The sequence below is a fragment of the Eretmochelys imbricata genome, chromosome 15, assembly GCF_965152235.1.
Source record: "Eretmochelys imbricata isolate rEreImb1 chromosome 15, rEreImb1.hap1, whole genome shotgun sequence".
NCBI lineage: Eukaryota > Metazoa > Chordata > Testudines > Cheloniidae > Eretmochelys > Eretmochelys imbricata.
This window is the reverse complement of record NC_135586.1, coordinates 14,943,851-14,970,947: the sequence shown is the minus strand read 5'-3', so window position 1 is coordinate 14,970,947 and position 27,097 is coordinate 14,943,851. Positions and strand designations below refer to the sequence as shown.

At 41.0% G+C, this 27,097-nt stretch overlaps 1 protein-coding gene across 1 annotated transcript in view; it reads left to right on the top strand.

Moving 5' to 3' along the window:
• Positions 1-23,895, top strand: part of CLTCL1 (clathrin heavy chain like 1) — a 59,141-nt gene extending 35,246 nt beyond the window's left edge. Inside the window, exons 16-33 of the mRNA XM_077835089.1 lie at positions 163-305; positions 2,066-2,300; positions 4,340-4,462; positions 5,715-5,860; positions 6,408-6,591; positions 7,130-7,322; positions 7,879-8,036; positions 8,205-8,369; positions 8,923-9,030; positions 9,438-9,605; positions 9,693-9,842; positions 10,289-10,420; positions 10,876-10,986; positions 11,813-11,983; positions 16,944-17,165; positions 18,708-18,728; positions 20,802-20,877; positions 22,496-23,895. Coding sequence (XP_077691215.1) covers positions 163-305; positions 2,066-2,300; positions 4,340-4,462; positions 5,715-5,860; positions 6,408-6,591; positions 7,130-7,322; positions 7,879-8,036; positions 8,205-8,369; positions 8,923-9,030; positions 9,438-9,605; positions 9,693-9,842; positions 10,289-10,420; positions 10,876-10,986; positions 11,813-11,983; positions 16,944-17,165; positions 18,708-18,728; positions 20,802-20,877; positions 22,496-22,611 — 2,622 coding nt within the window. The 3' untranslated portion in view covers positions 22,612-23,895. The remainder of the gene's footprint in view (positions 1-162; positions 306-2,065; positions 2,301-4,339; positions 4,463-5,714; positions 5,861-6,407; positions 6,592-7,129; positions 7,323-7,878; positions 8,037-8,204; positions 8,370-8,922; positions 9,031-9,437; positions 9,606-9,692; positions 9,843-10,288; positions 10,421-10,875; positions 10,987-11,812; positions 11,984-16,943; positions 17,166-18,707; positions 18,729-20,801; positions 20,878-22,495) is intronic.
• The last annotated feature ends 3,202 nt before the right edge of the window (positions 23,896-27,097 follow it).

The window sequence follows — 27,097 nt, the reverse complement described above, 5'->3', positions numbered from 1 at the left end:
TTTAGTGATAACTTGTACTTGCTAAGTCTCACTTAAGAACACTTCAGATAACTAATTGAGGTGGTCCTGTTTCCTACATTTCTAAGCATGAAATTTTTTTAAAAAAAATTTCTCCAGTTATGGAACAGCTCAAAAAACCATTCTTATGGGGGTTTATTCTAGGTGAATCCAAGTCGTATACCAGCAGTGATTGGAGGACTGCTTGATGTGGATTGTTCTGAAGATGTTATTAAGAACTTGATCATGGTGGTTAGAGGCCAGTTCTCAACTGATGAGCTGGTGGCTGAAGTGGAAAAAAGAAATAGGTAAGAATAGACTATAAAGGTACTCAGTGTAAACAGTCATTCCATTTGGCTCCAGTAAAAGGCTTCCCCCATGGTATATAGGAGTTGCATCCATTGCTCTAAGTCAATCCCATTTTGAAAGATCAAAGTAAAAATGATTTAAAGCAATTAATTTGGAGCTCGCTAATGTGTGGCAGTTCTCTTGACTAAGCAAAGGAATTCTGTATGTGGAGTTTCAAGAACATGAGTATGGCATGTAAGAGGGTGTCAGAGTATCTCATTTATTAATTCAGACCATGTATGGCAGTCTTAAATTCTGAGAATAGAGTTTTGGTCCCATTCATGAATATGGGAACTTGGAAAATCACCCCAGCCTTGTGTAATGGGAGAAGAAACAGCCCTGTGTCTAGACTTGAGTTTTGACACGGTGGTTGACTAGAACAAACCGGTAGCTATTGTATGGAAGTATACAGGGTAGATCAGGGGGAGGAGGGGCTGTGTGTGTACACATATGAAATACACAATGCCTGTTACTAGGTTAGTAGAACAGGAATGGAGAAGGGGCAACATATTGCAGATGGTGGGGCAATGTGGTTCTTCTGTCCTGCATCCCAAATTTGGGGAAGAAAAGAAATAACAAATAGAGAGGTCTACAAAGCCATCACAGAGCATTGTCTGTCAGCTGAAGGACTTGTTTTTGCTGCAGTTTTTCTGCAAGTACTGGGACCAGGAAACTAATACCATATAGGGTGTACTAGCTATAAAAATATTATTTTGAGCCCAGTGGACACTTAATCACAAGCAAGAATTTGCTAAATCATCTCATTCTGAAAACTTCCACAAACTATTTCTACAATGCTCAAAGTATGTAATCCATGAAGTATCCTGTCACTATATCACTTAAATGTAAAGCCTAAATCACTCTCTTCTCTCCTACTAAACCTTGCCATTCTTAACACTTCCAAAATTCATTTTGTTCCTGTCTTGCCCTACTGAAAATATCTGTGGTCTGGTTAATTCTGTCCTTTACCTAAGCAGAAGGTTATAATAGTCATTAACCCAAAAGTCAGTTGCTAAAACTCTTTTCCTACTGCTTTTTAAGGGTGGGGTTTTTCTTCCCCGCCACTAAGTTTCTGCTCCAATTCCCCTGTTTTAAACTTTGAGTTTAAACTGCTGCTTCCTGACTTATCAATGCTTTTCAGACTCTGCCCTCTCCCAGTACAGCTGCTTTAACATCACACTTTGCTTGGAACAGTTTCCCAGTTGATATATGGCATGTTCCACATGCCTTACTCTCAACTTGTTAAATGAGCACAATATTTTTAAAGTGAAGTCTCCTTTAAGGGACTTACTGTGCACAGATCACCTGTACACTGACACTGCTTTGAGTTAAAATTTTACTCTAAACAAGCATTCTTGAGTAACTTATGGCTCCAGAAGCATTCTTTATTTGAGCCATGACTAGGTTTCTCCTAGTCTTTATAGAAAGGACAGAGGAGAGATTTTTTCCTTAAAAGGATCAGAGAAACTCCAAATTGTCTGTCTGCATGCCCCTCAATAATCTTAGGGCTATTTTAAATCTTAAATGGGGTTATTTTGTAGATCATTCACAGTAAGAATGATTTGATCTAGAAGACTGATTATACTAGGACCACAGCCTTTCTGGGGGACAACCTTGACCTTAAAATTTGCTGGCACTCCTCTCAAGTTAAGGAATAGAATTGAGCACTTTAATAGCACATTTGGTCTGCAAACTTAACAAACTTTATTTTCCCCAAAAGGCTTAAGTTGCTGCTGCCATGGCTGGAATCTAGAATTCATGAAGGCTGTGAAGAACCTGCCACCCACAATGCTCTGGCTAAAATCTACATTGACAGTAACAATAATCCTGAGCGGTTTCTCCGGGAGAACCCATACTATGACAGCTGTGTTGTAGGCAAATACTGTGAAAAAAGGGACCCTCATTTGGCCTGTGTTGCTTATGAGAGAGGGCAATGTGACCTTGAACTCATCAAGGTTAGCAAAACTTGCTTTTGTATCTACAAATATCTGCTGTAGTCTAATGTTTGAGTGGTGGTGGGTTTTCAAATGTCAATATTGGTGTAACCAATGTTCTGATTAGATTTTAAGCGTGAGCCTTTCTTACGCTGACCAAGTCCTACATGCCTTAAATATAATCCCATTGAAGCTAGCAAGATTTGGCTAAATTATGTACATTAAGTTTTATAGAACAGTTGATGTGGGATTTGTTTAAATAGCCCTGAATAAAAGCTATTACAGTAGTCTTAGAGTCCATAATAGAAAGAAGGTACCAGGTGCAATTGGAAAAAAGCCTCTGAACACATTTGATTCTAGTATTAGTAGCCTTGGATAGGTTGTCTTGGTTTCCAGAATCCCAAATGGGAATGGACTCCCTCTACCATGTATCCCTTGCCAGCTCTTCCCATTGCTTCTGCCAACTGGTCAACATAAGCCTCAAACTCAACTTCATCAACAGTTGATCACTTGTTCCAGTGCACAAGCCAAGACTATGGTGGAAACTGCTGAGTAGTGTCAGCATATAGAGCACCCTATAGTCCACACTTCCACAACCGGTCCCAGCCTGGAATCGCTGCCTCCTGGAACATGGTGTGGTTCCTGAAGGGATTACCCTTCTGATCAGTGTTACACTGCACTAATTTAATGATTCAGCATGAAAAGCTTGGTTGTGTCCACTGCAGCAGTTGAGTCTAGTCTTTGCATGCTGTCTTATAGAAATGTGAAAAGGAGACTAGAATACAAAAGTGGTGGTCTTAATACATTGAATCAAGAGTATCTTATAGTAAAGTTTTTTTAAGTTAGAAACAGTTTTCCTGGTTCCACTCTTGGAAGTGGACAGACAGATTGACTGTTCTATGCTCCCTTCCTGGGGAGTGAGTTCTGTGGTACTTGCTTTCTCCTAACCAAGGTGCTCCGCAAAGGGCTTTTTGTCTTCCAACAGCCAAATTTTCTACTACAGAAACTGATATTCCTCCCCTCCGCCCAAGAATTGAAGGCTCTCCTCTTGGCATAGGTCCTTTCCTAGGGTGAACTGGGAATCTTACTTTGGCCACCTGTTAACTGTGCAGATCACTGCTATGAGAACTGTAATCTTTAACTTCTGTGCGCATATCTGCTTGACAGGAGGGGAAGTTGCCAGGCTGTATCTGCATTTACATGATATGACAGGCTCTGGTCAGACTTCAGACACCGAACCATTTTAATTATAACAGTTGGTGTTATAGGCACACCATAAAGTCAGGCAGTGCTAACCTTGGTACTCAGCCTAGTCTTAAGCAGTAATGGAAGGAAGAATTGGACTGTAGGCTCCTATTAAAATGGTTTGAAAAACAAAACCTACCTTGCTGTCCATTGAAGCTAGCACTGATAAAATGTAACCAAAATGTACATTGAGTCACAACTCAAACTGCAGTTAGAATCAGTCAAATACAAAGCCATTGTGAGAATTTACTTCCTCTGCTGTATCATTGATAAGCTGCTGCACAAAATGTTTCCATTAGACAAAACTGTAGCCCACAAACAGAAGCTTATAGTTGTGGAAACATTGTGTGAAATGAAACATTCTGGTGCTGTTTTCTTGACGCTCCTCTTAAGACCTTGACAATGAAGCTGAGTGGAGGATTCAGATAAAATAAAACTGACCTGAACTTCCTTCCCTCCAAAATGAATCCCCTTCTAGGTCTGAAATTTGTCAAAGCCTGTGTAGTTCAAGGCTTCAGAGAGCCATAGAAATATTACCATGAGAAGTTCCAATAACACTTCTATTGGACAAAAGCAAGAATAGCTCAAACTTTGCAAGAGATCCTGTCTGCCAAGAGCCTTTTAGATCAGAGGCTAGGAAAGAATCCAAACTTGAGTCTGTGTGGCACTTAGTGATGGCCAACAACTAGTTGTATTTGGAAGCTATTGTCCATTGAGCATGGCTCATCAATGTCAAAAGCCAAACTTGTGTTGGGTGGGATCTCATTGTAAGTGTTCCCTTAACTCAACGTGTGTTGATGGTTTTCTCTCTTCAGGTTTGCAATGAGAACTCCTTGTTCAAGAGTGAGGCTCGCTATTTGGTACGCAGAAAGGATCCAGAACTTTGGGCAAATGTCCTTGAGGAAAATAGTCCATTCAGACGACAGCTCATTGATCAGGTACAGTGAAGTAACTGGCTCTACAATTAGAAATGAAAGCTGTTATCCAGTATCTTCTGACTTCAGAATGACTCCAGAATCCCTTGCGCACACCCTCCCAATACTTGTGCCCACCCTATTAGCCCCTCTATTTCAGTGTCTACTTATTTTTCTATACCGCGGTGAGCAATAATTTTCACTGAGGGGGCCACTCCATGAATTTTGGTAAGTTGTCATGGGTTGCAAATTTCTACTATATTAATGGAGAGGGTGCAGGGTCTGGGACAGAGTTTGGGTGCAGGGGGGGTACTGACCCAGGGTAGGGGATTGTAGTGTGGGAGAAGGTGAGAAGAGCAGGCTCTGGCCAGGAGGCACTTATCACACGTGACTCCTGACCAGCAGGGCGCTCAGGCAGGCTACTTGCCATGGCCTCACATTGCTCCCGGAAGCAGCTGGCTGCTGGCATTGTGGCACATCTCTGCATGACCCTTTGTGGGGAGGGGGTAGCAGGTATCCAGGTGCTGTCCATGCCTGCAAGCACCACCCCTGCAGTGAGACCAGTGCTAGGGACAGGGGCAGCACATGAAGCTGCCTTCCCCCCCACACCTTCTTCCCCAGCCAGGGGTGTGCAGAGACATGCCAGCAGCAGCCAGCCAGGAGTAGTGTGGGGCCACGGCAGGCATGTAGCCTGCCCAAGTGCCTCGCTGTGCCGCAGGACTTTAGCTGCCTCCTTGCTATCTCTGGGCTGCTAAAAGAACCTGGTGGATCAGACAGAAATGTTAAGCAGGCTGGATTCAGGCCATATTTTGCCCACCCCGTTCTATACAGTGTTCAGATTGATTGTTTGTTTCATCACAGATAGGGTCCAGTATAACTAGCACTTGTCTGGTCTCTCTAATGCAATACTAGCTGTAAAAGTAGTTGTATCTATCCCTTAATCTTAATCTTGAATCTTATCTGGGAGACTGCTCATACTGTAAGGCTCATGTGGTGGTATGCTTTATTAAATGGTTGTGAAATGCCCAGTATCTCACAATAATACTGGTGAATCAATATTTCAACGCCATCTAATTGACAGAATAAAAGGAATCTTTGGTAGCCAGAATTTTCTGACAGTTGCAGTGTTTTAGATTGATGTTTCAGAACCTTGTGAGGTTAATGTGACTTAATGTGTGTCCTACCTCAGTGAGCTGATAACCTTGTTTTATGAATCTCTAAATTAAGACTAAGAAAAGCCCTTTCAACTACTCCTTCCAAATATCTTCAAAATTAGGTTGTCCAGACAGCCTTATCTGAAACACAAGATCCTGAAGAGGTTTCTGTTACTGTGAAAGCTTTCATGACTGCTGATCTGCCCAATGAACTAATTGAGCTTCTTGAGAAGATAGTCTTGGACAACTCTGTGTTCAGCGAGCATAGGTAGGTGGAAGATGGTACCCCTTCTGTTGGAAGAAATATTGAAGCGTTTTGTGACATTTTTTTAGGTTGTCCCCTAAATTTCTGAAACAGCTGACTGCTCTGCACTCTATACAGTCTTTAAATGGATGTCCTCTTTTTGGGTGTGCAAAATTTGATCTTGCAGCATTAGGTGATGATGTGACTGCTCACCTTCTCTAGCAGGACACTGAAGTGATAAAATTAAAATGCTTGAATACAACTGAAGTAGTGCAGCCAGTGTACTAATACACTATCAGTTCACACATAATAAGAGTTAGCATTCCTTTGTAACAAGTAACTAAATCTTATTGTACTTCTCTCCATTTTGTCTATAAAAACAGGCTAGTCAGTTTTCTATTGCAGGAGAAACAGATGGCTTCAGACAATCTACTAGACTTCTGTAAAATTCACTTTAAAACCTTAATTTAGGACTTTACTGCCTGACGGTGGCATTTTTAGGTCAAATAGTAGGTAGCACCTAATGCCGCCTTTTTCTAGATCATTTTTGTCCTGCTTATCCCATTTACAGGAACCTGCAGAATCTTCTGATTCTGACTGCCATTAAAGCTGATCGCACTCGTGTAATGGAGTATATCAATCGTCTGGATAACTATGATGCCCCAGATATTGCAAACATAGCCATCAGTAATGAGCTATATGAAGAAGCCTTTGCTATCTTCAGGAAATTTGATGTTAATACTTCTGCAATACAGGTGAGGTGCAGTCATGGCTACCAGCTCATGCTTCCTACTATGGGTGTACAGTTCATAGAACAGGTGGGGAAAAAACAGGTAAGGAACTCTAGAGTGGCTGGTAGACCTTTCTAGAAAAGTCTAAACTGTACATGTAGATAAAACTACAGTCAACCTACCACCAATGCAATATATTGTAAATATTCTGTGGAAAAAGCTGCTCTTTGAGCACTTGAAAGTTGGGGATGGGGTAAAGGAGACAAATCCTGAATCTGAATATAGGGAACATAACTATTCAGCATCCAAATGAAGTAATTCAGACACCAATCTCTTGGGAGTTTACATGAGTAAATTTAATCAGTGTTGTCTTTGCCCCAAGGACATTTTCACCCTGAAACATAACCACCTATATAGATGAGTTTGAAAGGGCTGCTTTAAATCCAGAATGTGGTTGTTGCTCATCCTCAGGTGTGGGGACGAGCTCTAGGCATTTGAAGATTGAAGGACTGGATGGTCACACTTAATACTTGGCAACTGTTCTTATCTCTTAATATCACAGGTGCTGATAGAGCACATTGGCAACCTGGACCGTGCCTATGAATTTGCAGAGAGATGTAATGAACCAGCTGTATGGAGCCAACTGGCCAGAGCACAGCTCCAGAAGGACTTGGTGAAGGAAGCCATTGACTCCTATATCAAGGCTGATGATCCCTCTGCTTACATGGAAGTTGTTCAAGCAGCTAGTAGAAACAGTAAGCTAAGGCCTCATCAGTTCTGTAGTTAGGCATGGCTTGTTAATGAGAATATGGTTTACCAAGTGTAACAGAAATTCTTGGGGAACTGATTTTAAAGGATTAGCAGTGGGTAGGAGGCCTGAGCCAGATTAACAAAAGAGTTCAAAGTTAATAAATGTAAAAATACTGATTGATATATATGAAGTCTTCAGATCCAGTCTTTCAGCATTGGATCCATTTGTAAGTGCTTTCACTGACTTACATTCTCAAATCTCTCTACATAAAATGAGAACCATAAATACTAATGGCACACAACTCATTCTTGAGTAATCATGATCCAGAAGAGATGTATGAATGTTAAGAGTTGATCAGCTCAGGGAATGGTACCTAGTGTAGTTTTGTTTGGATGTGGGATCAGCTAGTCCCAGCTGGGCAGTATGGCTCTTCAGTGTCAGTTTCTGCAGAGTAGCTCATTTCTTAACTGACTGTTCTCTTGAACATAGTTTAGACAATGGGAAATACTTCAGAATGAAAGGAGTGGAATGGGAAACTTTTTTTTTCTCCTCTATTTAAGATAACTGGGAGGATCTGGTTAAATTCTTGCAAATGGCCAGAAAAAAGGCCAGAGAGTCCTACGTAGAGACTGAACTGATCTTTGCTTTGGCAAAAACCAACCGCCTCTCAGAGCTGGAAGAGTTTGTCAGTGGCCCTAACAATGCCCACATTCAGCAGGTATGTCTTATGTTCCTAATAAAATAGGAAGGCCTTTACAAATAGCTTTGTCAGGTCAGAAATTTCCAGATGCGCACTCAAAGAAAACAGGACAGGCTTTCAAAGTTTGCTCATTCCCCTTTCCTGCCCCTATCAGTCCAAGTTGGTTTATTCTGGTTTTCTCTCTAGGTTGGAGATCGCTGCTATGAGGAGGGAATGTATGATGCAGCAAAGTTGCTCTACAACAATGTATCTAACTTTGCCCGCCTGGCATCTACCTTGGTGCATCTTGGAGAGTATCAGGCAGCAGTAGACAGCGGCCGCAAAGCGAACAGCACCAGGACCTGGAAAGAGGTGGTTCATCTTGCCAAAGCTATGTGCTCCTTTTCCCAGAGGGGGGTCATTCATATTCACTTGAAATGGTATCTTATTTCTAAACAAATCTGTGGACTACTAGCCTTCAGAGCACTTGCTGGTCATGTAATGCTGGTTTGCCATGCTTCCAGCTACTAGATCGCATCAAGATACTCAAATATGCTTTCTCAATATTACTCTTCCATGTGAGCAACTTCTTAGTTGATATGTTACGCAATCACAAATAGGAGATGAGGTTTCGCAAGAGCAATATGTACAAGATATGGTCCACACTTTGCCAGTCAAAGCCTCAATGGCCATTTTAGAACCTTTGTTTTAAATGGGATAATTCTTACTCCTAATGGCGCATTATTTTTAATTGGTACTGCTTCCAGTCTCTACTTTCAAGCCCCTTGATTATTTGTCCTATATCTGATAGTGTCCTTTGATTTAATGTATAGAAGGAACCCTTTTTAGTCTTGCAGTTATCTGATTCATTTTGGGTAATGTGGTGTCTAACGTCAGTATGACTAAAATCTTCTTTTTGTTACAGGTGTGCTTTGCATGTGTGGATGGAAAGGAGTTCCGCCTAGCACAGATCTGCGGCTTGCACATAGTAATCCATGCAGATGAGCTTGAAGAGCTGATTAGCTATTACCAGGTTAGATTGTTTTAATGATCTAAGGGAATAATTGCTCCCAATTTTGCAGGATTTGTTAATATTGTGTTCCTCAAAATCAGAGATGGCAGCAACTACACTACCCTCAACAGTGCCTTGATAACAGTTGTCATTCCCAGTACTTTAACAAATCTTTTCGAGGATTTTTTTAACCACTAGTGAAACAAGCTCATTTTAAACAGGGAGCTGGGTTTAAACTGGAGAGAATCTTCACTGTGCAATGGAGTAAGTAAAAAGGTCAGTACTTCTCAAACTTCAACTTGGTAACCCCTGTCTCAAACTTAAAACTTCAAATCACTGTTCCTGCTATGTTGTCCCCTACTGTGCTGCTAAGGGATCTTTGAAAAGGGATGATGTTCAACCAATAACCTTGGCCATCTTCATCTTAGGATCGCGGCTATTTTGAAGAACTGATTGCCCTCTTGGAAGCAGCTTTGGGCCTGGAGCGTGCTCACATGGGAATGTTCACAGAACTTGCCATCTTGTACTCCAAATTCAAACCTCAGAAGATGAGGGAACATCTGGAGCTCTTCTGGTCCAGAGTCAACATTCCAAAGGTAGGTATCTTGCTGCATTAAACTGTTATGCACCTAGGCAAGTGTTGAGCAACATGCAATTCCTAATTATCCTTTTCCTATCCCTAGGTGCTCAGAGCAGCAGAACAAGCTCACCTCTGGGGAGAACTGGTCTTCCTTTATGACAAGTATGAAGAGTATGACAATGCAATAATTACAATGATGAACCATCCCACTGATGCCTGGAAAGAAGGGCAGTTCAAAGACATAATTGCTAAGGTAAAGAGCTGATCTAATTACTGGACTTTTTGTGAAAATTGTTACTACGAAGCAAAAATTGAAGTGATAAGAGCTTTAATCTTACAGCTAGAAGGTTCAAGTATCTGTTCAATAAACTCCTGAAATAAGCAGGAAGCTGCTGAGCTCTCTTCTTCTGGGCTTCCTGTGCCTAGCTCCTCTCCCCACCCCCCCACACACGTTGGGATCTGAATCTTGTACAGATTCTTGGAATCAGGCAGAGCAGGAAGCTGACAAGTACTAGCCATCTAAGTGAGAAGTTTGCTTTCATATTGTACTTGTGTACATGGCCAGCACTCAAACAGAAATCTGACATTTAGACTTTGCAGAGTTGACACTTTTATCTGATATTTCAATTTCCCTGCAATATAGTTAAACTTTCAGATGCAGAGGCAGCCTTTGATCAAATCAGTGTTTTCCCTATCCAGGTGGCCAATGTGGAACTGTATTACAAAGCCCTGCAGTTCTATTTGGACTACAAACCTCTATTGATCAATGATCTTCTGCTCGTATTATCTCCACGGCTGGATCATACCAGGACAGTCAGCTTTTTCTCAAAGGTGAGCTATAGTCATCCATAAATGGATCAGGTATAGAAACTCAACTCTGTGTTCCTCAGGATTTCTTAGTGCGTTCTTGTCCTTGCCCTCAGATGAAGACTTTGGGGTCTAGAAGATGTATCCGCCTCTTGCAGTAGCAAGCATGCTGCTACTGCTCATCAAATCACTTGGAATAGGGCTGTTCCGCAGTCTGTGTAGGCCACATGGTTATGGGAAATGGGTCCAAATATCTTCTGTAAATTTAAATCCTGACTGTCTAGCTCTCCTATGCCAGCAATTAAAGGATAAAATTGGCCTAATATCTGAGCCACTGGCAGCTATACTAGACTTTTTTTTTTTGGGCTGGCTTAAAACCAGGCTAGTGCTAAACTGGAGAGCCCGCCTCTCTAGAGTATTCCATTTCCTTCAAAGCATACTCTTAATCTAATATGTTCTTACTGCTATTCTGCTTCCAGGTTAATCAGCTGCCTCTAGTAAAGCCTTACCTGCGTTCAGTCCAGAACCACAACAACAAAGGAGTCAATGAGGCTCTAAACAATCTCCTGACGGAGGAGGAGGATTATCAGGTGAGTCTCCCATACAGTTGAGTTACAGCAGGTCTACAACACCTTGGTGTGCAAATTTACTCTCCTTTCTCTTTACATGCCTGCTCTTTGTTAATCAGCCACGTTTTGTACATTGTAAGAATTATTCACCTTGGTCTCAAACTGACTTGATTGAAAGGTATTGGCTGGAATGTAAAGGGGACGGGGTAAGTCCACCTCTTCTGGAGGAATAGCAGCTATGGCCAAATATATTTCAAGGGTTGGGATGAGGTAAATGCTCTCTACATGTGATAAGTAGAAATACCCTACAACACTTCTCACATAAATAGCAGATTCCTTCTAAAGTTACTTCTCTCTAGACAGCATTAGAATAGAGTTGTTACATCTTGGCACACTATGTGTGTGCAGCCATATGGGGGTCTAGTTAAAAAGAAAACACCTTGTGTATGTGACAGGTTGCAGGCTTCCGTGTCAAGTGGACTAGGGAGACAGACCAGTTACTTAAGTCTGCGTAACTTGTCCACTGCTAATGGAACACTTAACACTTGTATTGGTTTTTCTGTACTTCAGTAATCCCTTTAGGCAAAACCAACATCATGGCTTTCTTTAAGCTTGGGGGACTGACTCCTTTGGAGCAAATGCCTCTCTTTAGAAATTTTCTAATCTGAACAGCTAGAATGCAGCCATGTCCATACTGTAGTAACCTAGAACTAGCAGCCCCCAAAACCGAAGTTAATTCATGCTAGCCATACTTCTCTAGTTTTTTTTTTTTTTTTTTTTTTTGTTTCTCCAGTGGTGGTCAAACTTACTTGCTGTTCTGATAGCTAACAGAATTTTTCTCTAATAGGGGTTGAGAGCATCTATTGATGCATATGATAACTTTGATAACATCACACTAGCTCAGCGCTTGGAGAAACATGAGTTGATTGAATTTAGGCGTATCGCAGCCTACTTGTACAAGGGTAATAATCGTTGGAAACAGAGTGTGGAGCTCTGTAAGAAGGATCGTCTCTACAAGGTCAGTTAACATTGAACATTTCCCTTTTTTAATGGTATGGAAGAGGTTATTCTAAAAGGCACCTCCAAACTAAGCAGCAGTGAGCTTTCTGCACTGTCACTGTAGCATGGATTGCACCTGCCTTTGCAAAATTCCTACAAATTTAGGATTAGAACTAAATTCCTTTTCACACACCTGACTTTTTTTTTCATAGGTGGTTATCTTGTAACAAACTAGTGCTGATTAGGATGCTCACTTGACAGGAGTACACTTTCTGTGTTTACCAAAAAAAAAAATCTTGTAAAATTGTACTTCAGATGGGGAGCCCTGATGTAGTTGAATCAGTGTGCCATTACTGAGGCTCTAGCCTCCATTAAAACTTAAGTACAAAACAGTATGTGATGTGGATAGTTATATTCAGTGGAGGTACAGCACAAGCACTGTATGTACCTGAAGCAAAAAACACTAGTTCGTCTCATATGCGCAAGTCTGAACACACCTTTGTCTTCTGAGACTTGAACCCAAGATGGAACTAATGGCTCTGCCTTTGCCAACCTCTTTGGGGCAGGACATTGTAGAGGGAAGCACTTGAAGGCCCTGTAAACCTACCAACCGTAATGACAGGTTAGACTAAGCCACTTCTGATTTTTGTGTTGAAGACTCTCTAATAGTGACTTTGCATATTGGCATCATCCCTATTTTAAAATGTCAGTACAAAGATTGCACTCAGATGCCAGAAACTAAAGTTTACTGCTTTTTTAAAACACCTTACTCGCACCCATACACAATCTGTCTAGGACAGACCTCTGTGACTGGTTCAATCACAGAAAGCCCCTTGGAACTGTCACTTGATGTGATGAGACTACCTCTGAGCCAGTTTTCTCTGCCAGTTTGGGCCTCCAGAACCATGCCTTGTCGAGCCAGACACCAGTCTGTTCCAACACAGACCCAGGGTCTGAACCACATGCCCCAAAGTTGCAGACTTAACTGAAAACAGCTGAAGTGCTCCTGTCTCCAGCACCCAGACACCCAGCTCCCAATGGGATCCAAACCCCAAATGTATTTCTCTGTATAAAGCTTATACAGGGTAAACTCATAAATTGTCCATCCTCTATAACACAGATACAGAGATACACAGCTATTTGCTCCCCCAGGTATTAATTACCTACTCTGGGTTAGTTAATTAATAAAATCACTTTTGCTAAATATAAAGTAGGATTTAAGTGGTTCCAAGTAACAGAACAAAGTAAGTTACCAAGCAAAATAAAACACAGTAAGAAACTGATTACAGATAAAATCTCACCCTCAGATGTTCAAATAAGCTGCTTTCAGACTAGACTCCTTCCTAGTCCAGGCCCAATCCTTTCCACTGGTAGTTTTTTTTTTTAGCTCCAGCTCAGGTGGTAACTAGGGGATTTCTCATGACTGGAGCCTCCTTTTTTCTGTTCCACTCCCTTTATATAGCTTTGGCACAAGGCGGGAGTTTTGTCTCTGTCCCCACCCCTCCTTTTAAATGGAAAAGCACCAGGTTTAAGATGGATTCCAGTACCAGGTGACATGGTCGCATGTCCTGTGAGACCCCCAAGCCTTCATTCTTCCTGGCCTGACTCACAGGAAGGCTTGTAAATGGCTGTTTACTTGCAACCAATTGTCCTAGTTGATGGGAGCCATCAAGATTCCAAACCACCATTAATGGCCCACACTTTGCATAATTACAATAGGACCTCAGTTACTTCATATTTCTAGTTTCAGATACAAGAATGATACATCCTATGCAAATAGGATGACCACAGTCAGTAGATCATAAGTTTTTGCCTGAAGCATATTTCAGTTACATTCTGTTCACTCATTAGCATATTTCTATAAAATCCTATAGAGTGCAACATCACAACCTCATTTTTAGTTCTTGGAGGAAGTGTCTTAATCTCATCTGACTTGCTTCCTTTAATGCCAGCAACCAGTATTTATTGTTATAAATCCCATTAACTGATGAAAAGTCAAGTTGACAAAATCTGATTTTTAAAATGGATACTGATAACTCTCTAGCTAATCTATGGTCTATAAGCATATTCTATGATCCTATGCCAGGTAGAATGGAGCATCTCCATGACCATCTAATGCTTTTGTATAATCATGGACTACCTGGCATCTTGTACATGAAGCTGTGCTGGCCATTCTTGGGTTCTCCTGTAAATGCTTTAGTTCAGTGGCTCTCAACCAGGGGTACATGTAATCCTGGGGGTACGCAGAGATCTTCGAGGGGTACATCAACTCATTTAGATATCTTTTGCCTAGTTTTGCACAGTTTTGCAACAGGCTACAAAAAAAGCACTAGAAAAGTCAGTACAAACTAAAATTTCATACAGAATGACTTGTTTATGCTACTCTGTATACTATACACTGGAAAATAAGTTCAATACACTGGACCCTCGCTAGAATGCTTATCAATAGAACACAAATTTGGATATAATGCAGTCATGGACATGGATCCCATATTTAAGTGCCATACAATACGAGTATAGATGCAATGAATCGACTGCTGAGCACTCTCCTGTCGACTCCGACTGCACATGTGCGCCTTGTTCTGATGGGAGAGCATCAGCTATTAACTTAACTGAAGTTGCGTATCTTAGATTGACCCCGCGCAGTAGTGTAGACAAGCCCTAAGATTGCTGTAGGCTGGGAACTCCATACAAATGTAATGTAATAAAAATTTACAGGTACAGTATTTGTCTTTAGAAAGATGACAAAAATATCAGGCAAAAGGAAGGCTTACTCAGTGCAGGAGAAATGGGACATCATCATTGAATGACTTAGAAATGGTGAAACCCAAACAAAGATTCGCCATCCATGAAAGGTGGACTCGTTAATGCCAATATCACAGCTAAAGAATGCTAACCAGCTTAGAACTTACTCTTCATCCAGGTTATGAATGTATGTCCTTCAAAGAAAATGAGCCTGTTTAGCAAATGATGCCAATGTACATGTGGCTTGTGCAAGAACAGCAGAAAGGCATTCCGATCTCTGGTCTGCTCTGTTTATAGAGATGCAAGTGGAAAAATTCGACTGGGAACTTACTGGTGAATTCAGCAATTTTAAGGCAAGTGTAGGTTGGCTATGGAGATTTCAGAAAAGAGACAATCTCTCGGATTGCCATTTTGGGAGAAAAACGCTCTGATGCCGATGCCGTGCAGTTGTACAGGCAGAGAGTTACTCGGAGGAACAAGTTTACAATGCAGACAAAACAGGAATTTATTATAAAATGTAGCCCGATAAAACCCTGGCTGTCAGAACAGGTGAACGTAAGAAGGATATAAACAGGCAAAAGATCACCTTGCTTTATTGTTTTGCATGAATGCAACAGGAAAGCATAAATTAAAACCATTGTGCATTGGAAAGTCTTACATGCCTCAGTGCTTTCATCATGCAAATGAATTGCCTGCCATTTTCGTACAAGAACTCCAAAAATTCTTGGATGACCAAAAGATATTTTTGAACAATGGTTCTTCACCAAATTTGTCCCTTCTGTGCAAAAGCATTTGCAGGAAAAACGCTTAGAAGAAAAGGCCAGTCTTTTGCTCGACAACTGTCCAGCACATCCTCCGGCTGAAAGACTCGGAATCCGTGATGGTAGAATCTGGGTTGAATACTTACCTAAAAACACTACTTCCAAAATCTAGCTGCTTGATCAAGGTGTTATCGCCATTTTTAAGCAACACTATCGACAGAACTTGGTATGACAAATGATAGTGAGTTGTCTCACTTTTTTTTTCTGAAGTTGACTATAGAAGACTTTTACATTGGTGGTTCCTGGAATGTATTACACACAAACAGTAAACCGCTCTTGGATGGTGGGACTGAGTTGTTTGGCCACCTGCTCCTGGAATAAAATGAAGAAAGCAGATCAGTCTGACGGGGGATTTATAGAGGAGGAAGTTGGAAGAACAGACATGGAGTGGATGCAGGAGTTGTGCCAGCAACTGTCTGGGCTCAGGGTAACTGTTCTGTCTCAATATAGAGTCCTGGATAAGAGGCTATGATGAAGCAGAAGACTTTTGTCCTGTTGCTGAAAGACTAATGGATGACCAAATTCTTCAGGCAGTATGACTAAACAGTCCAAAAGCTGAAGAATTGGCCTTTGCCATGGAAGAAGAGGAAGATGAAGTAGGCGTTCCAATGTCAACTGCGACTGTAGCTGGCTTAGACTGCTTTGAGATGGTTCGAGAGGCAAGACATTGAGCCTATAAAAAATTATGCAGCTACATAGTCTTTTGCAGTCCGCTAAGTGGAAGCAGCACAGCAGCAAGAAACACAAGCAACTCTGACTTTAAGAACTAGACTAGTTTATTGTAATGTCTCCTTTAAATCTCTAATGCAGACTTTTTCTCATTCACTGTTTCCTTCAAGTAGGAGTTTATTTTCTAAGGTTTTCTATACTTTATGGATGTGACATTTACTGTGTACAGTAATTTAATTTAATTTCATTTTAACACTGTCCCCGCTATAACGCAGTACTTGGCATGGATCCCATATCCCACATTCTAGCGAGGGTCTGGTGTGTGTATATATTCCAATCATTTTATAATATGAGAAAATAAGCTATTTTTCAGTAATAGTGTGACTTCTGGTTTTTGATTTTGTAAGCAAGCACTTACCCTCACATCTCAGAAAACAGCCTCCTGAAAGGAGTACAGTAGTCTGGAAAGGTTGAGCCACTGCTTTAGTTTAACTGACATCAGTCAATGATCAATACTGCAGGCATTGACTACTAGTGCACAGAACCAGTGGCCTGAATTTAAAAATACTCACTTGGAAACCAATTACATTAGCCTTTGGCTGATCTTAAGGCAGGAGAATGCCAAAGGCTGCAAACTACCTCACTTGGGGAAACCTGTCTGCAGAATTTGCTGAGGGGGGTGTGTGGAATAGTTTTGAGGTGGCCAGGTGGTAACTCTTAAAGTATGTGGCATTTCACTTGTAGGATGCCATGCAGTATGCTGCAGAATCCAAAGATGCAGAGCTGGCAGAGAAGCTGCTCCAGTGGTTCCTGGAGGAAGGCAAACAGGAGTGTTTTGCAGCCTCTCTCTTTGCATGCTATGACTTGCTGCACCCGGATGTGGTCCTTGAGCTGGCATGGAGGCATAACATCATGGACTTTGCAATGCCTTATTTCATCCAGGTGATGAGGGAGTACCTTACCAAAGTGAGTATTGCTTCTGTTGAAAGACTCACTACTTTGTAAAAAGAAAAGTAGTGCTTTGTACTAGTTTCTTGCATGTTTTAGCATTGTCCAAACTGAGCTAGGTAAGACCATGTTCATGGATTGTTGAGATACTGAACTCTGTTCTAGAAAGACCAGTTTGAGGTGGAGGTACATAAACTTCAGCACACCTCAGTGATCATGCTACATAGTACATAATAATGAACCAATCAGAATTAAACCTGATGCTTTGAGGCTATAACTCTTAATTGATAAGACTAAACTGAACTGTTTCTCTAGCTGCTATCTATCCTTCTAGGAACTGTGAATCGAGACTCCGAGCAAAAAGGGCTAATTCTATGCATGCTGTTTTTCTTGAATACAAGGGCAGTCTATTTCTCTGTAGTGTTCCAACCATTTACTTTTGCCTTCCAGCTTTTACATAAAACTACAAGGGTTAGTTTTTTCTTAAAACCTAGGCTCAGGAGCTTTCAAAATGTGATGTCTCTTACCATTCCTCTGCCTCCTACCAACTTAATTTTAGGATGCCACAGTCGTCTTGCCTGAGACCTAACTAGTTCTCTTCATGGGAATAGTGGGGTAGTACTTCGTGAAGTAGCTAGCCTTCTGAAGCCCTCCCACATCAGGAACTATGGGAATACATCTACATAGACTCTATAGTTGTAGACCTATGGGACTACAGAATGTTTCAGGCTAATATATACACAGTGGATTCATATTTAACTTGTAAGCTTTCTGCATTCTGCTGAAATTGTAGCATCAGTGTTACTGAGACATTTCAGTAGTTCAGGTCATGTTTGTGTGACCTGTCCAGAGGGGAAGGAGCCACTGTCAACATGAATGCAACTTCAGGCTTTATCTCCTTGGGGCAAGAGCCTCAGCTGATGTAAATCATAGTTGTACCACTTCAATAGAGCTATACTGGGGAGGCAGGGGGATCTTGCCCGTAGTAGTCATAGCTATCTGTCTCCAAATATGGAGTTGCTAAATCCCACAGACTGAAACAAAACTGACTTATCACAAATGTAAAGCTAGGAGAAAATAAGTGCTACTTTCCTGTAGATACTGAGGAGATACATGGCTCCACATCAACACAAGGTGGAAGTCACTTTTCTACCTTAACATGGGTAACGTTTTACTTTACAGTGCACAAATGTGCAAATACTGTCCATGCATGGAAATTCATGATTTAAGTACATGGCAAATACTATGTGCTGGTGGAGTTGCTGTGGTTTAAGACATGCCATTTACATGATAAATGCAAGTTATATATATGGTGAGTCTGTGTATGCTGTTTAATTACCAAGTAACCTGCCAAAATAAGCTGTCTGCAATTGTAAGTAAGATGTAATATCTAATCCATGTATGTAACTTGTGCACTGTAAAATAGTGACTAAATGATTTTCTGAGCTCTAAATATCTCTTGCCTTTATTGTCCCAATGTTTTGATTGTGGCTTTTTTTGCTTCAGATTTGTTTTTTTAATACTCGCTTGATAAGTATTCCCTTCTGAACTTTCTTGCAGGTTGATGGGCTGTTTAATAAGGTGACAGTCTGATTTTAAACTTTGTGTTCATTTGTGTCCTTAATATATATCCTAGGATTCTTACTGGAACCTAGTTGTAGCTTCTGCCAGAAGAGCAGCATAATCTTTTTGTCTGTTTCCTATTAACTTCTAATGCTGTAGAAAGACAGCTTCTCACATGCAACTTGGGAATCCAGCCAGACTTAGCTCACTTTCAGCTGGGGAAAACTAATCACTGAACACTGTTAATAAGCATTTGGGCTAATGATTCAAAAAAAATTTTTTTTTGCCATGAGTCCATCCTTAACTCCTGTCTGATTTTTTTTGTTGTAGATAGCCCATTATAGGAATCCTGTGACCTTCTGGTTTACTATGCTGCAAGATCAGTTGTGAAGAGGGAGGAAATATCTAGATAACTGATTCCCAAGTGTTCTGCTTTACTCAGGCTACATGTAAACAAGTCTAGCAGCTTACCATACAAAGTAGTATGATCTCTTTTTAGAGAAGTGATGGCCCCTGACTTGGCAGGACAAAGCTTCCCAGCAGAGACTCTTGTCTGCATGCTCAGAAGCTGCTTTGGACTGATCTTTTGTATGCAAAATCTTCAGAATTTCAGCACAATAGCTTCAAATAAAACTAAGTCTAAGCCACTTGCATGTAAGAGTGGGGCAGTGGATTTCTCAAATAAAAAATGAGGTTTAAATAGTAACTTTAAACTGCTGGCTGGATTTACAGGTGACCATTATCTACTAAATGCTAGACTCTCACACCCCGCCCCCCCCCCCCCCAAAAAAAAAAAAGCGAAATGTGCATGGTGAGTCTGATGTGCAGTGAAACTAATTTAGTTTGTGGAATTAGAAAATGGGCTTCCTTTACTTAAATTTGATAAATTCTGTACTTCCTGTCACATAGGCTGAATACTGTTGCTTCCCTCTAGAGGGAGTAATATCCACTATTTCTGGATAGATGTTAGTTATGCTGTGGATTGCACTTAAAAAGTTATAAGCATCCATCTTATTTAACAAAGGTCCTATTTTTTCAGTCCCAAGTTGGCAACTCTGAAGGTGTGATACTTCAGTAGGCATCAAATTTGGGGGGGCATGGGTGCTAGCTGACCAGGCCATTCCAGACATGCTTCCCTTGTCATAGCACATGTAAATGAATCTATCGGGTAAAAAGGAGTTCCAGAGCAGAGGACCTGCTACTAGGAACTCCTCTCCTTCCTCCCCCCCACCCCCCTAGAATTCATAGCTAGGGATTTTAGTGCTAGTAGTTTTATTGTGGTGGTAAGCAGTGGCTGTCTAAGATATCAAAGACTAAACTAGGTGTGTATAGAGCAAAATAAAGACTTTGTGCTGTACTTGTAGCTTCAGCCAGTTCCCCCTGTAAGACCACATCAAACTGTCTTCCCATTGAAGTCCTAGGAGATTGCATTGCCCTCTAAAAGAAAATAAACTACCTCTAAATTAGTGAGAATATTTTAAAGCAATATACCTATAATATTGGCTCTGTAGCCTATTCCTAAAAGTTATCTGGTGTGCCAATAAATTGTGAACAGAGCTTACTATTTGCTGTACTAGATCTATTCACTTTACATAAGATACAGCATTGATTAGTCAAACCATGCTTCATGATATATGGTTTCCAGAGGCAAACGTACTGTAGGCGTGTGTTTTCAGAATTTCTAATTGAAGATGTGGTTAGTCAGCAGCTGTCTGCCAGAGAGTTCTTCCTGCAGACTTGGCACTGAAGCTCTGAAATGGAAATTGGCAGCTTGTGTTGCAGGACACAACATTATCAATGGATGGAGAGCAAGTGCTACTAAGCATTACACCTGTACTTCAGATAGTGGACTTCGTTGTATTTAGCTAAGGAAATATTGATGCTTATTGCAGAATTAGTCTCCCCTCCTTTTGGGTTTTAGACCCCATGGACAACTTGGAACACACAAGTATGTTCTAATGGCTTCAAAATAAGATTTGCAAGGGCAACCCTTTAAGACTTGAAGCATTTGGTATGAGACCTACCACTAAGAGGTGGCACATAACTTAGGCAAGGCCTTCATACACCTCTCCTGTTCACTTTATAACATAGGTGGATAAACTTGATGCTTCTGAAAGCCTAAGGAAAGAAGAGGAACAAGTAGCTGAACCCACTCCAATAGTATTTGGTAGGTGAAAGACTTGGTGTCTTATTTTTATTTTATTGCTAGCAAGATATTAAGTTAGGCCACAGGAAAGTGACAAAAGCCCAGCATAAGGAGACCTATCTGTAATATGGATATCCTCCATCTCCAGTCAACTTGAAGCAGTTTGTCTTCTCCCTGCTAGGGAACACTACTTGGAGCCCTTATCCTGGATAACTGTCTAGTTGTACTTAATATGCTGGAAAGTTTTGTGCAACACTTAAAGTTTAAAAACTTGAATGAGTAGCAGTACTTTAGCTGAAACAATCCAACTTGGCTTATTCCACCCTTTACCATACCACTCCTTTAGACAAAGCATAAATCCCAAGTATTTCAGTGGTGGGGGAAGGGAGAAGGAGCCATTGGGTGAATGCAATTACACATGGCTTTTGGGCTCCCAGAGTCTCTCCTCTGGATTTCCAGAAGAAACTAATTCTTCCTTGTACTTCCTGTCTGATACCTTTCAAAGAGATTGATTTGTCAAGTGGAAAGGCAGACTTCCAAACAGTGAATGGATTTTTTTTTTTTAAATGGCCTGGTCTAGAAAGACCTCGTGTTGAGCAGGTAAATGGAAGGTCTCTTTCAGAATGGACTCTGCAGAAGGCTGCTTCATAGGTTGTTCTTGTGACAAGGTAGATTCTGCTCACTAGCACTGACTTGAAGCAGCTCTGAGGCAGGGAAAGCTCTGTGGTCCACTCTCCAATAGAAAGGTTATCACTGAGTTGATCTGCATGAGGCATGTGCGCTATTGGCGTTCAGAAGATGCATTTGCAATCTGTGGTGGTACACGTACACAAGCTGCTGAAAATTCAATAGCTTGAATTGCTTTGGTCAAAAATTTGACCATGCATGAGTCCTAACAATATAAATTGTTTTTGTGTTTCAAGGAATCAATCTGTATTATTGGGAGGCTGTGTAGCTGTTTCAAACTAAATTGATACCCTTAATTTTCCACCCACACCTCCTACCTCACCTTACACTGGCATTGATGGGCAGATAATGTATTTTTCATTACATTGGCGATTTCAAAAACCCAAAATTCTCTTTGGGTCTAACACTCTGACCCAAAACAAGACGCTTTGTTCTGATTTTGAGCATTTTAAACATTTTTATTTTAAAAAGCAAATTTTGAAACTTTTGGTTTTTCCATTTCTCAACATTTCTTTCTGAAATGTTGAAACGACACTTTCTGTGTTTGGTTTTTATAAATTCTTGTAGGCTTTTTCTAAATGGACACACATTCATGACACGTGTTGGTGTCATTAAGGTTTTTTTATTTTGGTGGGGGTGGGCGTTGGGGGCTTGAAGTCTTAGTCAGAATTTCACCGAGCTCTAGGTACTGTGAATTGCTCTAAATCTGTCTGGCAAGAAAAGCTAGATAACCTGTTTTCACATCATTGTGTCCTCTCCTCCATAGAGGAGGTATAGTTTAGGTTCTTCTATCTTGTTTGTTATAATACAAAAATACTTGTTAACCAGCTATATAGCCATTCTAAAGTCTGGGCAGTTTAACACCACCTCATCTCTTTTTTTTTTTTTTTTTTTTTTTAATTCCAGGCATTTGCAAAGCTTTGTTTAAACAAACTCCTTCTTCCCTTTCCAGGCCAGCAGCTAATGTTAACAGCAGGCCCCAGCGCAGTACCTCCCCAGGCCAACTTCCCATATGGATACACAGCTCCAGGATTCACCCAGCCACCTGTTTATGGTTTCAATATGTAACTAGCTCTTTGACAGATCTACAGTCTGTTTTTTTTCTCCCTTCCTGTCCTGCTAACTTCTTGGAGAAGTTTACAATGGTCCTAAAGGCACAGATGACCCCTCGGTTGGTTGAATACTTGCTGTCCCACTCAGTGAGAAGATTTCCAGAGGATACCTGTTACCATTATTTATTGCTATTGTCCAGTTACATTTCAACCTCCAAAGGCAGCTTTTGTTAATTATGTTGCAAGACTCTTGGCTGAAGTCGAGACACTATTTATCTAAAACTCCAAATACAGCAATAACTACTTGGGGCCAGGGGGAAGAAGGAGTGCATGTTCCTTGCTGCAAACCCATTGCCAGCAGTGGTTGTGCTGGGGAATCACCTGGCACCAAGTCGTTAAAGCTTTAAAGTACTGTAGCTGAAGCTACTAAGTAGGTAGCATGGATGTTCAGAATTGAGTTCAGCAGCATCTTACTGGTGGACTGTTAGAAGTTTGTTTAAATCTGACTACCCCATTTCGTTTGCAATGTTGTATGCAAAAAGGAGAATGGGCTATGGAATATTTAAGTACTCTGCAAATTGTTTGGAGGAACATGGGGGAAATTTTTTGCAGAAAGTTCTTGGGGGGGCAGATTGAGCCTGTTCTGTACCTTCTGGGGTAGGTTTGAGTCTTAATTACTGAAAGAGAATAAATCTGATCATACCGGAGAGCAAGCAAACTTCCCAGATGCTTTTTTCTTTAACAAGATGGGAGAGCATGTTACTCATTTGACATTAAATGGTACAAAAGGAAATCTCAGCTATATGTATGGCAAGTTAAACGGAGCAGGAATGTGTGTGCGTGGGCTGCCAGAGTACTATGAGCATATGCTAAGGTAACAATGATTCAAAGAGTGCAGTGTCAGGATGGGGGAGGGATATAGTGCTAAAATATTTGAGGTAGTGGAAAGGGATATAATCCTGGTTTTGCGCCTTTATTAACTCTGATGCTGGAATTAAGGTTTTCTGCTCCACCATCTTGGGCTGACTCAAATTCCTGACCCTGACTGGCAACTAGAAGCAGTGTCATCTGATCTGATAGAGTTTGGCAAATCTTGGTTTTGCTGTGCTGTAGTATAAATGGCACATCCACCGTTCACCTTTTTCTTTGAGAATGCCAACAGAGCTGTATTCCTTTGTGCCACTCTTCAAATACATATATCATTAACGTTTTATGTACTGAAATTAGATAACAATGTATAATTTATGGTTATGAACTTTGTGCTAATCATGAATATTATAAAAGTCCAATTATAAATGTAAAACTGGTGTACACTGTGGTTGTAGTCTTGATTATTTTTTTGGCAGGGGGAGTTGCATCTACCAACAGTGATGGTACCAAAACGTCAACTGTCAAAGCTAGACTAGGCCTTTGATCACTGCCCTCCCCTCTACATTACCTGCACTGTAGTAGGTCCAGAGTACTTTGGACTTAATACTTACACTGTACTTTCCCCCTGTAGATATTCTGAGGAGTGAATGAGGAAAATAAAAGTATCAGGCAGTTCTTCTACCATTTGCAGAGTGTCTTGCGAGTTCCAGGTGAAACTAACTTTTATGCTATGAACACAGTGCCCTAAACTTTTTATTCGTCTGGGGTCTCCGCTATATACGTTTTAGATGCATTTGTTTATCCATTCACATCTTGGGAACAAACTTAGTCATGGGCTTCATGAAGTGCCCAGCCTAGACTTGCATCCTTTACTGTACTTCAGTTGTACTGTAGCCTAGCTTAATACTGGACTGTAGTCTTTTGTGGGGCCTTTCCCAAAAGTGGAGCTATGTAAACTAAGCAGAGCTAAGTATAGGAGAAACTCAACCCCTGGAAGCTACCAAAAGAACTAGTAAACGATCCTCTGCTGTAAATCATTCAGTGTATCTTGGAGCACTGCCTCCCCATCACTTCTACACACTCCAGTATTCAAGAACGGAACACAAGGCACACAACTGCCTCCTTCAAAACAGGAGCATGTTAGAGTAGGAAAACCCTACACCTGCATGTGAAACTAGCAGCCATATTTGGAAAGGCTGAAAGTAATAGGCTTTAAGCATTCAAACCATCAATAGCTGCATTTCTCATAAAGGGTTGTTTAAGATGGCTAATGGTATAGGCAAGCTCAAATTCACAACCTTGCTGATAAGGGTACTGTAGGTGTCTCCCCCCCCATTCTAGCACTCTGGTGTTGCACAACCACTGCTCTAACTTGTATATCCCACTTACAGAAAAATGGTATAGGTTAATAAAATATGCTTTCAGTTCCTCATCAGGAACTTGAAGAGGAAACTAGTGACTTATTGAAGAGTGTCTCCAAGTTATCTGCTCTAATATTCTCCTATAAAGAAGTCTTGCCATCAGCTGTAACTGGATCAATTCTAGGGTGGTGAACAAACCAGATCTCACTTTTCAGTGAAAGCCATCACAAACACTGAATCCTAAAACTAAGTTTTTTAGAAAACTCAGATATACCGTAATATAAAAGTGTTTTCTGTCGCTGGTCCGTATGTGACTTGGCTAGCTCAGGAGAGCAATGATACTGACCTCATCAGGATTAATTGTGTGGAGAAAGGCTTTAGAGTGGGACCCCAGGTTCATATGGTGTATTGATTGTGACAATTGCTGTTTGTAGGATGTCATGGCTTTTGGCTTTGCTTTAGCAGTGGGAGGAAGGAAAGAAGGTTTGAAAACCAAATATAGATAGTTGCTATAATCATACCTTGTTTAGGATAGTTTCCCATTAACTTACTATTGGCATAAATATCAGATGAAATGTAGGTAACCAGTGTAGATCATGGGGGAAGGGAGCTGGAGAGAAGAATTCTACTTTTAAACAAGTGCCAAAAACCTGTAAGATTTTCAACTAGTAACATAGACTTAAACCTAACTATAGCCTAATTTGGACCTTGGCAGGTATATAAAAATTTGTTTTTCTCCAGCAAGAGCTATGATACTTTAAGGAACTGAAACAATTGCAGGGAATAAAGCTCCTACCATGCTGCTATGGCAAAAATTTCAATGCAAGCATCTAAGCCAGAGAACCTTAATTTAAAGGTTTCAGAGTAGCAGCCATGTTAGTCTGTAGTCGCAAAAAGAAAAGGAGTACTTGTGGCACCTTAGAGAAAAACAAATTTATTTGAGCTACATTCCGATGAAGTGAGCTGTAGCTCACGAAAGCTTATGCTCAAATTTGTTAGTCTCTAAGGTGCCACAAGTACTCCGTTTAAAGGGTCTGTAGATGTAAATGAAAGGGGTTATTTCAGTGGCTCTCAAAACTTTTTTACTGGTGACCCCTTTCACATACCAAGTCTCTGAGTGAAACCCCCCTTATAAACTAAAAACACTTTTTAAAATCTATTTAACACCCTTATAAATGCTGGAGGCAAAGCAGGGTTTGGGGTGGAGGTTGTCGGCTCATGACCCCTGCCCCCCCCCCCCCGGGCTCCCAACCCCCAGTTTGCAAATCCCTGGGTTATTTGTAATCTCTTAAATGCAATTCTGGCAAGTACTTGCTTGTAAATTACCAACAGGTGTTTAGGCATAGGAGGAGGGACCAGAATGACATGTTTCTAGTATAGCCCTATAGATGCACTTCTTTTCAACATAAAACTGACCATCTATTGCTGTTTTTGGAAGGTAGCTGATATGGAATGGGTTACTCTTCAGATCCAGCCACTATAATTGTACATTCAGTGTAAATATGACAGCCCTGCATGCTTTAAGGTTACTATTTCACTACCTGCACCTCAAACTTCTCTGCAATAAAAATGCAGGTTTCTAAATCCATCTGCACCAGCAATAGAACAGTCAAGTCTTTTGTTTAATCTAAGTGTCACATGCATGTTCCAGTATAATAGACTTCCCCCATAAGCCCTAAAGAGGCTGCACTACAGGAAATTGAACTGATCACCTGCTTTAGACTTAAAATCAAGCTTATTTAAGGGTAGGAAAGTGGAAACTAAGCTAGTCAGTCGTCTTGTTCCCAGTCTTGCCTCACTTGTATTGGGGAAGAGTGTTCCTACTGAGAAAGTAATGACAAGTTCCCATGTGTTTCTTACAACAATTGCACCAAAAATGCTGTGATGTATAATGTTCCGGCAAGGGAGGGTGTGAAGTTCTCTGCTCTAACAGGATAACGATCCTTGTTGGCCAGGACTCTTCATCCATTTCATGTAACTAAAGCAGCCCATCAGCAGTTACTACTGTAGGGGAATATCCATTCACATTAGGGTAACGAATAATTCATGTCGGGGGAAGGCTGTTTCAGGAAGGATATGAGAAAAGGATGCATAATAGAGGGCTCACATACATGTCTGTCACCTTGTCCTTCCGCTTGAGAATGGGCTTCCTTCTTTACAATTAGCCTTGGCTATACATCAGTCCACATGGGGTCTTTGTTTCCATCTCCACTTAATATGCCCTGGGAGAATATTAAACTTTCTCTACTCCCACTCAGCAGGGAAAGCCTA